The 12206-nt window shown below is 48.9% G+C and overlaps 1 protein-coding gene across 2 annotated transcripts in view; it reads right to left on the reverse strand.

Annotated features, from left to right (window-relative positions):
- Positions 1–9915, reverse strand: part of PRKAR1B (protein kinase cAMP-dependent type I regulatory subunit beta) — a 92907-nt gene extending 82992 nt beyond the window's left edge. Inside the window, exons 1-2 of one of the 2 annotated variants that reach the window (XM_053992298.1) lie at positions 9550–9915; positions 8457–8661 (exon numbers count right to left, since the gene is read on the reverse strand). In XM_053992298.1, the coding sequence (XP_053848273.1) occupies positions 8457–8633 (177 nt within the window). In that variant the 5' untranslated portion in view covers positions 8634–8661; positions 9550–9915. The remainder of the gene's footprint in view (positions 1–8456; positions 8662–9549) is intronic. The other variant, XM_053992297.1, reaches the window with a different exon arrangement.
- Positions 9916–12206: the final 2291 nt, after the last annotated feature.

Below are 12206 nucleotides of genomic sequence, written 5' to 3' on the forward strand. Positions count from 1 at the left end.
CAGGCCACAATACAGCTGACCTCAGCACTGTAACCAAAAAAACAGAATTTCAGATGTATTAAATCCTTACTGAAACTTTTTAATTTCACGTTCAAATAGCAGCACTAGCTATGTAAAAAATGACTCAATTAGATTTTCCTACAGTGTAAGAACTGCAAATCCTATTTCAGCATTCTTATCAACTACTCCTCTCTGTCTCTAGATTCCTAAACTACAATCAAGCAAAATATTTCAAGTACAAATGTGTGCTACATATTACAATTATATTTAATATCAAGTCTTTAAAAATGAAAGCTATGACTGAAGAATTTCAAATAACATTCTGACTGCCTATCTCTGATAGTGTTAGTGGTCTCTGACTATATTAAATGAACATAACCGAATGCACCTTCTTCATGGGCTTAACTGAAAGGTAGTAAAGACCCTTCTGAAGAATAGCAGCTAAAATTTAACTAAAAGGCAAGTACAACAAGAGGGCAATGGGGTAACTAATGGTGTGCAGCACTTACACAGTTCTTTTTATACAGAGCATATTGACTCAGAGAGAAGAGTAGTAGTTTACCACATTCGAATATAAAATACACTCTTCTCTCTTCAGAACACATTGCATAAAAGCCACTTCCAAGGAATCAATAAATAATATTTCCCCCGCCCCAGCAGAGATTTATATACAAAAGGAAGCTCAGTGAGATAAAATTAATACTACAAAGCATGCTCTTAAACTCAAATACTTTTAGAAGCCAAAAAGATTTTAAAGGATTATAAAAGTGAGTTACGGTGTGATTCATTTTAAAAGGAAGTCTCTTCACTACAAACTCCTTTTACATAAACAGCAGGCAGTTGGCTGGCTGGCTTTTCCATACGCCGCTATCTGCAGTCTGGGAAGGATCCCCATTCCTGAACTAGAGCGTGCCTTTTGCAAATCAAAGAGTTTGCTCTGTCCTGGGCTGAGCTTTCAGAGAGACGTCTTCCACATATCCTGGGGTAAAACTGCACAAATGCAGCAGATGTTTGAAAGGAGGAATGAGCTGTCTCAAGAAGAGTTCCTCAAACACCGATCTTCAGATGCGGCTTGATGTGAATCCTTGTGCAGAACTCACTTTCAAGTAAACACCACATCATCTTTTGTTGTCATGACAACAAGTGGTTTTTTCTCTCTCTCTCTCTCTCTTTGGATGGCACTGATAATTCATAATCATATTGCCCAATTATGTCCACCTTCAAATGAGAAAACACATGGAAGGCACAACAGCAAGGCAGTGTAACTGCCTTTGATCACTGCCTCAAACTGAAACAAGAACTAATAAATACAATTGCAGTAAACAATTTATCTTTTGAATGTCCACTTTCAGCTACAAGAGGCTGAGGTATAAACCACAGGAATTTAGCATATTGTCCTCAGCATATTTATCCCAGATAATGCTTCCATGAATTTTTAATGAGTTTAAGCACTGCAAGTGAAGCAGCCACAATGCTGAGACAGTTTTTGGGTTTACCCTTCCTTTCAGACCACTGCTCAAGAGGACACACACTTCCTGACCCAGAAGCTTTCTTCCCTGTCAGCTGGAGCATTTCTAAACAGAAATTCACTTCCTCTCCCAGTCTCTCCTTTCAGGCTTTGTCACTACCTGAAAATTCAGATGAGCTGAAGGAAGGAAAGCACCTAAGGGAGCTCCAAATCACTGTGCAGCCTTAAAACAACATCCCAAAAAGACTTTTAAAAGCAAGTCAGACATTTGATATCAAAGCTCAGTACCTCTGCTCTGCTTCCTACAATGTATACATTGCATTCAAAAACAACACCACCAAGTACACTCTAAATGTTTGGGTTTTTTTTTTTTTCCCTCAAGCACATTCATAAACTTTCCTGCCTGACAGACCTGGATTATTCACAGAAAATGTGCAGGAAGGTTCATGCACAGGTAACTAATCTCTCTTTGCACTGGAATTGACCCAGAGGAGATGCTCTCAGTCCAGGAGGGTTTCTAACACCCCCCACCACTCCTTGGGGCTGATGATTTACAGCAACCAATAAAGGCCAAAGGCAAAGCACTTCATTTTGCTGGAAGCATGGGACTGACTGATGCCATCACTAAAAGCAGGAAAAATCTGGGAGATCTTAATGTTCTTTCCAGTCTTATCTTTGACAGGACAGACAATCTTTATGATCAATTCAGCCTTGTTATTCACACAATCCCAATTATTGTTCCACTGCCTTCCCCTTGTTCCATGCTACCTTTTCTTCTACAGCAATTCTAAGAAATATCTTTAAATGCACTCCCTACTATCCTACCAAGGCATTTACCCCCTCCATAGTTATCCTCACTTTGATTACTATTTCTGCATCCTCCGTGGCCTCTCTGCATCTCTGTTCTTTCCCAATTTCCAATCTAGGCAAAATTCTCCTGCCAAAAATCCACCTACTCTGATGACACTCCAGCTGCATGGCTGACCTTTCTCAGACCCATTGTTTTACCTCCTGCAACTTCACACTTCTTGTCTTCCCCCCACCAGTGTCTTCAGCATCTCAATCCATCACCACCTCTTCCCTACTTTCTTACACACGCCTCACAGCAAAGTGAGAGGTTATGTTACAAAACACAGACCCTATTTTTGACACTTAAAAGCTTATATAATCAACGAGAATCATAGCCAACACTTCTGATTCTTAAAATCCAGCCAAATAACAATGTATGCACGCATAGCTTGTGTAAGAAGAGACAAGCCCACATAAAAGTGGATTAAGTAACCTGATGAATGTAAAACAGGGGAGCTTGATATGTGAAACAAAGACGTCTTCCAGGCAGAATTCCCTCCATGTTCCATCACTGCACTCTGGTTTTGTTAGGTTTTAGTTTTTAGACTGGGAAAACCACTCACACTTGTGGACACACAAAGTAAACAGGGAGCTCAGCTCTAATATGTTCCATACAAGCTCATAAGAGCATGGGTTTGCTTATAACTAATTTTATTTCTTATGGAAAAAGCTTTTTTTCTCTTTCTGCTCTTATTCCCTTTATCCTCCATCCTTCCCTGAATGCAGGAGAGTTTGCCAGGGGAGGCTTTAAAAATTCACCTTGTTTTCCTTTACCTCTTCCAAGAAAACTGTCACCTCTCACAGCACTGCCTGGGGCTGACTGGCAATTACAGAGGTCCCACCTGAGCTGCTTTTCATCCAGCTCTTCCCAGTGCTGATCTCAGGGGAGAGGCAGGACAGAGGCTGCCCAAGCCTGCTCAGAAGTGCAGTCACACATCCAGGGCACCTGGTTCTCCCACTCTTGTGCTTCTATCAGCATCTCAGGTATGTTCCTGCATGCTTTACCAACATTTCTGACCACCACGGAGATACCACCCAACTGCTTGGCAAGCTTTGAACAACATTATTATTAGGCTTTATAAAACTGCTTGGCTAATGCATTTTTTCTATAGCTTTTTCCCTGTGTGATTTTGCTTCAAATCCATAACCTCTCGCCACCTTATCTGAAAGCAGTGAGTTATTCTTTGCATAATAACAACCCGTACTTTTAAGAATTAATTTCATCAGTTTAGACAGGTTCTGGTGGAAATTATTGATTGAAGGACTCCTTTCTGTGATAAAATACAAATACTGGCAGAGAATACTGCCGCAGAAAAAGAGCTTGGTGCCCAAACTTTGATGCTCGAGCACCTTTGGTTCTGAAACTCTCTGTGGTAAGTGAACAAAGTGTATTTTGCTAACAGAGGTGCATTTGTGGTTTGTTCCACACTTTTCTCTCCAAGCCAGGTCCCGGCACGGCCGGGTGCAGTTCCGCCCGGCGCCGCCAGGTGGGGCCGCGGGGGCAGCGCGCCCGAACCGCGGGGTGTGAGCCCCCAAAACCGCGGGGTTCGGGTTCCCAAAACCGCGGGGTTCGGGTTCCCAAAACCGCGGGGTGTGAGCCCCCAAAACCGCGGGGTTCGGGCTCCCAAAACCGCGGGGTGTGAGCTCCCAAAACCGCGGGGTTCGGGCTCCCAAAACCGCGGGGTTCGGGTTCCCAAAACCGCGGGGTGTGAGCCCCCAAAACCGCGGGGTGTGAGCCCCCAAAACCGCGGGGTGTGAGCCCCCAAAACCGCGGGGTTCGGGCTCCCAAAACCGCGGGGTTCGGGCTCCCAAAACCGCGGGGTGTGAGCTCCCAAAACCGCGGGGTTCGAGCTCCCAAAACCGCGGGGTGTGAGCTCCCAAAAGCGCGGGGGTGTGAGCCCCCAAAACCGCGGGGTGTGAGCTCCCAAAACCGCGGGGTTCGGGCTCCCAAAACCGCGGGGTTCGGGTTCCCAAAAGCGCGGGGTTCGGGCTCCCAAAACCGCGGGGTTCGAGCTCCCAAAACCGCGGGGTGTGAGCTCCCAAAACCGCGGGGTTCGAGCTCCCAAAACCGCGGGGTGTGAGTTCCCAAAACCGCGGGGTTCGAGCTCCCAAAACCGCGGGGTTCGGGTTCCCAAAACCGCGGCGTGTGAGCTCCCAAAACCGCGGGGTTCGAGCTCCCAAAACCGCGGGGTGTGAGCTCCCAAAACCGCGGGGTTCGAGCTCCCAAAACCGCGGGGTTCGAGCTCCCAAAACCGCCGGGTGTGAGCTCCCAAAACCGCGGGGTTTGGGTTCCCAACACCTCGAGGTTTGACCTCCCAAAACCGCGGGGTTTGGGTTCCCAACACCTCGAGGTTTGACCTCCCAAAACCACGGGGTTCGAGCTCCCAAAACCGCAGAATTCGAGCTCCCAAAACCGCGGGGTTTGATCTCCCAAAACCGCCGGGTGTGAGCTCCCAAAACCGCGGGGTTTGAGCCCAAAATTCTCCTTCCGACGGCGCCACAAGGCGTGCGGCATCAGCCTGGAGCCCAAAGAACGCTGCCCATCCGCTGGCACCATTTCTTTCCTCATTTATTAGAGGAAAGTAGTGTTTCCTGCTTGTGCTAAGGGCAGCAAAAGGGGCCTGGAGAGAGCTCAGGTCCAGAAAGCACCAGCAAAGCCCAGCTCAGCCCTGCTCCAAAATACCCCACATTGAAATGGCTTCAGCAAAGCCATGTTAAACACATCCTGTGGTTTCCTGCTGCTTCCTCTTCTTTTGTGCCATTTTCTTCATTAGTTCTATTCTTTATTCTAATTCTATGCTGTGGAACAGCTGAGCTTAGCCTGGCAAGACAACTACAGCTTTGATCATATAATCGTGACACTAAACAGCCTGACACTATGAAATTTTTACAGTCTCAGTATGGCTAAAAATACAAAGCATTGCCTGTAATTTCTCAGTAATTGACTTTTTCACATAATGTAAGAACCAGAGATAAAATATGGGTTCCCTGGGTTTTTTTTCTGCTATGTCTCCTTTAGTCCTCAAGTAAACAGGACTTAATTACAGCTGTTAAAATAATGCCACAGTTTCTTAGCTAATATCTATTCCCTCACTCCAAAAAAATCCAATTACAATCCCTAAGGGAAAGACTTTCCTCACTCCATCCACCAAGATCTATGCAGTCAGAGGGAAATGTAAAATAAATTGGTCAAAGGAAATATCACAGGTTTTAAAAATCTAAAGTATCTAAACTGTTTTCAGCTATTTTCTGTGCTCAAGGGCATGTTACAGATTTTTACAAAGTAACTGTTAATGTGATCAGAGTAGATGTCATCTTGAAGTCCATAGGTCACAGCATATAAAAGTGACTTGCAAACTTCAGAATATAGAAACATAGGATGATTCCAAGCAATTACTGGCAACTTAAGCAAGTCCTGCCAGTATTAAGTGAACAGAAAAATGTGTATTAAAGTTTTCCCACAATTATTTTCAGAGTAATGGTTTTTGATATTGTACTTGATACAAATAAGCTGCATTTAGAAAGGCTTTGGGGGGAGTGTTCTTTCTAACATTGGCACTCCTTCAGAATTAAACATCAAACATCAAACCTCAGTCTCCAGTACTTTATTCAGAATTATTTATTCATGTTCTCCCTTTACAGCCCTCTCAGGCCTTGTCCATGCTGTGAATAAAGAGTGGCCCAGCCGCAGAGCTGAACACTAGCCCAGGACAGTCCACATCCCTCGAGCATTACCTCATTGCTGGCTCTGCTCTCAGCTGCTGGGACCAATTCCTGCCAAAGCAAACCTGCTCCTGACGTGTCAGACCTAAGAATGACACCTGGGGCCAGTGAGAGTGCTGGGGTCAGGGGTCAGTCCCTCACCCATTCTCATTTAGCAGCAGGCTGAAGGCAATGGACCCAACTCTGATGCCATCAGAAGATGAGAAGCATTTATGATCTTGCATATCATAATAAATCTTGCTTTTATGAGTTGATTTTATGAGATGGAGTTAAGAATTAGCAAAATTAAACACACTCTTCTTTTTTTTCACTTCTGAGGTAGCTCCAATACATTGATGTGGATCAGGCTCTACTTGTTTTCCACAAGCTCATTTTTAACCACTTGAAAAATACCCTACACTTCATCTCTAAACTTCCCATATGTGCTTTTGACAGATAAACTGTTCTTCTACTGCTTTCTTCAGTGGAATGTGTTGTTTATCTTAATGAGTTTGGAAAATAACCCCACAATACCACACTTAGGTGGAAAAATGCATGACTTTAGTTTACAAAATCATTATTAAACCCAAAGATTTTCGCTCCTCTCCCTACACATGACCAAATTTAAGGAGGTAATAGCAAATGTGCCACGTCAGTATTGCACATTTACAAAAATCTAATGAACAATTGCTAAATTCACAATTCCATTAGGATTCTTCAAACTACCTGTATATGACAAGTGTATAAAAACAGAATAAAACTTACTGAAAGATTTTTCTATCTTTAGAAGTCTTCCTTTCAACTGTTCTCATGCAACCAACTAAGTCAAAATATTATTCTACAGCAGAAAATCCTTCACATGCAATTTATCCCAAGGAAGTCCTCGGAGATGTTTGGGCAACAAGGGAGTCAAACTGCTGTAGGAACAAGAATGACAGTGCTGGAAACCTCCAGAAGGAGCCTAAAGCCTCCAGGCTCAGCAGGCTCGGCCCCCAGGCTGCTCTAGAGAGGCAGTGCCAAGATTGTGTCCTCCCACAGCAAGCACAATATTCCCTGCAGTTGATGCCTTGATGTTTTCTAAATCATCTTCCATTTTGAGACAAGTGATATCCATCAGCTCCTGTGCTGGCATCCTGATTGATGTCCTACAGAATTCTGGGATCTGCTGTTCTTTGGGAAATAATGGGAGGTCACATGAAAGAAGATGCCATTTCTCAAGGGTAGGAGCTGCCCTCCTGTCTCAGGTGTGTGTGCTGTGTTAACATCAACAAAACCAAACTCCCCCAGTACAACTCCTCAAGAAATCCCTCCAGCAATGGAGGGACATATTCCATAATACCACAGCATATTTTAATGGGATTTTTTCAAGAATGGTGTTTATCCTGCTTTTCAAAAAGCCTAAAATTCCACATGTTATGATGAATAATAATTCACAACACAGTGAAGGAAATCCAACAATTTTGAGTCTCTCACAATGGGTCTTGGCTGTCAGAAGTTTAGAATATACAGAATTAAGAGACTGTTTCTTTTTCACAATAATCAAATACAATTAGAAACCACCTTGTACTTTCTACCCTTCTCTGATGTCCCAGGCTGCCACCAACATGCAATGTTTGCATTTTTTTAAAACTACACGAATTTGGCATATACTTACCTACAGAAAAATGAATCTGAAAAGCAGAGAGTGAGATGTATTAAATGTTTTACATCACTGGTGATGTATCAGCCTTATGTATTATTCACTCCTGAAGGAAGAAACTACTAAACCTTTTCTCTAAAGCCTACAACAACACTTGCTCACACAACGTGCTCTTCCTGCAAAGACACCCAAAGACACCCCTAGGCTTTAGAAAGAATTTGTCTGGGAATGCTCTAAAATGTATCCCCCTCTCTACACTGCTTTTGAAGGCAGTCACAGTAAGTGAGGTGTCTCTTAATGCATCCCTGTCAGAGGATGCTGGGATAGGCACTGCACAGGAGAGAGCAGTGAAATTCAATAGCAAACTGCTCAAAGATTTAGAGAACTTGCTGGTTCCCTGATTTTGGTCAGTTTTAGGGGAAGGGAAAACCCCACCACGTAATAAACAACAACCCCACACTGGAATAAACAACATCTTTTGCACCCACAGGCAGGTTCTTCCAATAGATGAAAGTTCAGGGTACCATGCCTCACAAACAATTTGGGTCATTTTTAACAAATGCAGCTTCCTGAGATATTATAATCTTGGTGTTATGCACAAAAAATTCTAAACTACAGCCAATCTATAGTAGCCATCCACAAATGAAGGGCTGGGGCTTTTTTCTGTTAACAGTTCACATTTTCACAGTTGTGTGGTCATTTAAAAAAAAAAAAAAAAGTACCAAAACATTTGAAATCTTTAAACAATATTTTTCATTTTATAAATGGAATATATAAAGTCACCTGAAAATCACTGACCTTTTCTAATTTTTCAAAGTGCTCTCTGAGGAACTTCATGGGTCGGTCTGGCTTTGCTATACAGAGGTTTACAATGCATTCTTTTAGAATTTGTTGGATGTTGTGTTTCTGAACATAGAGTTCACATCCCTTCAGGCTCTCATCTTCTTCCACATTGCAGGAAGCAGCAGCAGCCATCTTCAGGCTTGTAAACAGAAAACACAACCTAGGTAAGAAAATGGTGCAAGAAAGAGATAAGAGACAGTTCCCAAATCCTTTGTCAGAGAGATCTGATGAGCAAAGACATTTTAATATTGCCTGTTGCCTATTGAGGACCTATTCAATTTGAATGTTTTAGTGCTCTGGGGTTGTATGTGGAAATGCTGAACTGTGTCATCTTTGTATCAACATCCCACCAAGTACACAAAGAGGATTTTAACTCCTAGATTGTGAGCGATCTTTGGAAAAAAACAACAAACCGGTGAAATTAACCTACAAAGCAAGGAGTTTCAAAAACACTATTAAATGACGGCGCAAAGCCTTGCTTTGCTCTCCCCGTGGCGACTCGCTCCTGTCACTAGAAACCCAGCTTCTTGATATGGAGATTTTTGGGCAATTTTAGCATCTCCCCCTTTCCCAGCCACCGACCCTCGGCGGCCCCGGGGAAGCCGGGGAGGAGCGGGCAGAGCCCCCCGAAGGGAAATGAGTTCCCCGAAGGGAAGTTTGATGACCTGGAGGGAGAACAGCCCCAAACCCTCTTTTTTTCCCCCAGCGGGGATATGACCGCTCCGTTGTGAGCCCAGAACGCCGGGGCAGCTTTACCCCGGCCTCTCTCTCTGCTCGGGTCCGTGGATGCGGGGGACTGTGCGGGGCTGTGCGGGGCAGGCCCCGGGAGGCTCCGAGCACCGAGGAAGTGCCCCGGGCCCGGCCGGGAGGCAGCGCATCCTCCGGGCCCGGCCGGGCGGATCTGCCGCCGCTGTCCCTGCCCCTGCCCCTGTCCCTGCCCCTGTCCCTGCCCCTGCCCCTGTCCCTGTCCCTGTCCCTGCCCCTGCCCCTGCCCCGCCGCACGCTCCGCGCCCGGCCGGGCCCGGAGAACGGAGGGGCCGGTAAATACCTGGTGGCCGGAGCCGGCTGAGCGGCGGCGCCTCCTCTGTCCTCGCCGGCGGTGGAGGCGGGGGAAGCGGCTCCCCTGCCGGTATCCGCACTGCAGCCGCCGCCGCCTCCGCTCCTGCCCGCCCGCCCGGGGCCGCGGGGCGCCGCGGGGACCCTCCTCCCGCTCCCGCACAAAGGCTCCGGCTCCGCCGCCGCTCGCCCGCAGGAAGTGCCGCCGCCGTCACTCCCCGGCGGGCGCGGCCTCCACCGCCGCCTCCGCCGAGAGGCGGCACGGAGCCCTCCGCTCCGAACCGAGCGGCACCGGCCCCTCCGCTCCGAACCGAGCGGCACCGGCCCCTCCGCTCCGAACCGAGCGGCACGGAGCCCTCCGCTCCGAACCGAGCGGCACCGGCCCCTCTGCTCCGAACCGAGCGGCACCGACCCCTCTGCTCCGGGAGGCACCGACCCCTCCGCTCCGAACCGCAGCGCACGGAGCCGCTCTGCAGCTCTCTGCACCGCACGGACCCACGGGGGATGGCGGGACCTGGCCTGGCTGCTCCGCACCGCCGGCCTGAGGACAGGCTCGCGAAGGAAGACGAGCCTGGCCACAAGGGACAGTGGTCTGGCCATTAAGAACAGGCCTGGCCACGAGGGCCAGTCTGGATGTGTGAAGCGGCCGCACCATGAAGGATGGGCATGGCCATGAAGGACAGTAGTCTGGCTGTGACACATGGCCCGGCTTGGGCACAGAGGACAAGCTGGCCATGAAACATGTCCTGACCATCACGGGTGATGGGCTGGCCGTGCAGGACTGGCTGCTGAACCAAGGCAGGCGCACGGCGGGCACAGCGCTGCCTGTGGCACGGGAGCTGCCAGCTCTGCTGAGCACCCACAGCTCGGGCAGGGCTGGGCAGGGCTGGGCAGGGCTGGGCAGGGCTGGGAAGGGCTGGGCAGGGCTGGGAAGGACAGCTCACCAGCTCTGCCCGGGGGTATTTAGAGCAAAGCCATCCCAGCCAGCAGCACCTCTGTGCAAGGCCAGGAGGAGTGTGGTCACAGCTGGCATTCAGCCATGGGCCAGCACATGCTGTCAGGAATACCCCAGTGCACGCTTGTATTCCTTCTGTTGCCAGGAAATTCACATCCATGGCTCCCATAGAATTAAGGGTGCAACAGGACTCCAAAAGATCACAGTCAAGCTAGGAGAAGGGCAACAAGAGAATAAACTCTGCTGGTAAACACGGGGCTATTTCAAAATAATTTGAATTAGTTCTGCGGTTTATTAAACTTTAGATTCGGTACGATCACTCAAGAAAAGGACCGTGAGAATCTTTTTGATGTCTGTTCCTTGCGGTCGTCAGAGGAGAACACAAAACATGAAGTTGTGTAAAGTACCCAGAAGTACAACATAAACACAATGTATATACACATTAGCTGATACAAATAAACACTAAAAAGTATACAGCGCTGTTACAGAAACTGACCCCTTCCTGCCCGTGCTTTGATCCCTCCAAAGAAACAGCGGGGGAAGTGGCGCATATGAAAGTGGCCGGGCACGGAGCCCCCGGCGCTGTCCCCTTCCCGTTCTCCCGGGCTGGCACCGCGCGTTCCCCGCGGGCCCCGGCAGCGGCTCCGTCCTGCCGGTACCGGCCCGGCCCCGGCCCCGCCTGCCCCCCCGGCTCTGCCGAGGGCCCGGGCCGTGCCCGCAGCGCTGTCACCCTGCCCTGTCCCTGTCCCCTGCTCTGTCCCTGTCCCCCGCTCTGTCCCTGTCCCCCATTCTGTTTGGTTTCCCCTGGCTAAATCCCTGTCACCGTCTCTGTCCCTCTGTCCCGCTCTGTCCCTGTCCCCCTCTCTGTCCTCGTCCCTGTGCTCGTCCCTGTCCTTGTCTCTATCCCTGTCCCTATCCCTATCCCTATCCCTATCCCTATCCCTGTCCCACTCTCTGTCCCCATGTCCTGTCCCTAACTCTGTCCCTGTCACTTTCCCCGTGTCCCTATCCCTGTCCCTGTCTCTGTCCCTGTCCCTGTCCCTTTCCCCGTGTCCCTGTCCCTGTCCCTGCCCCTGTCCCCGTGTCCCTGTCTCTGTCTCTGTCCCTGTCCCTATCCCTGTCCCTATCCCCGTCCCTGTCCCTTTCCCCGTGTCCCTATCTCTGTCCCTATCCCTGTCCCCGTGTCCCTTTCCCCGTGTCCCTTTCCCCGTGTCCCTGTCCCTATCCCTGTCCCTATCCCTGTCCCTGTCCCTTTCGCCGTGTCCCTGTCCCTTTCCCCGTGTCCCTTTCCCCGTGTCCCTATCCCTGTCCCTTTCCCGATGTCCCTGTCCCTTTACCCATGTCCCTGTCCCTAACCCTGTCCCTGTCCCTTTCCCTATGTCCCTGTCCCTTTCCCCGTGTCCCTGTCTCTGTCCCTATCCCTGTCCCTGTCCCTTTCCCCGTGTCCCTGTCCCTGTCCCTTTCCCGATGTCCCTGTCCCTTTACCCATGTCCCTGTCCCTAACCCTGTCCCTGTCCCTTTCCCTATGTCCCTGTCCCTTTCCCCGTGTCCCTGTCTCTGTCCCTATCCCTGTCCCTGTCTCTTTCCCCGTGTCCCTGTCCCTAACCCTGTCACTGTCCCTTTCCCCGTGTCCCTGTCCCTGTCCCTTTCCCCGTGTCCCTATCCCTGTCCCTTTCCCCGTGTCCCTGTCCCTA

Source organism: Vidua macroura, chromosome 16 (genome assembly GCF_024509145.1).
Source record: "Vidua macroura isolate BioBank_ID:100142 chromosome 16, ASM2450914v1, whole genome shotgun sequence".
NCBI classification, from domain to species: domain Eukaryota; kingdom Metazoa; phylum Chordata; class Aves; order Passeriformes; family Viduidae; genus Vidua; species Vidua macroura.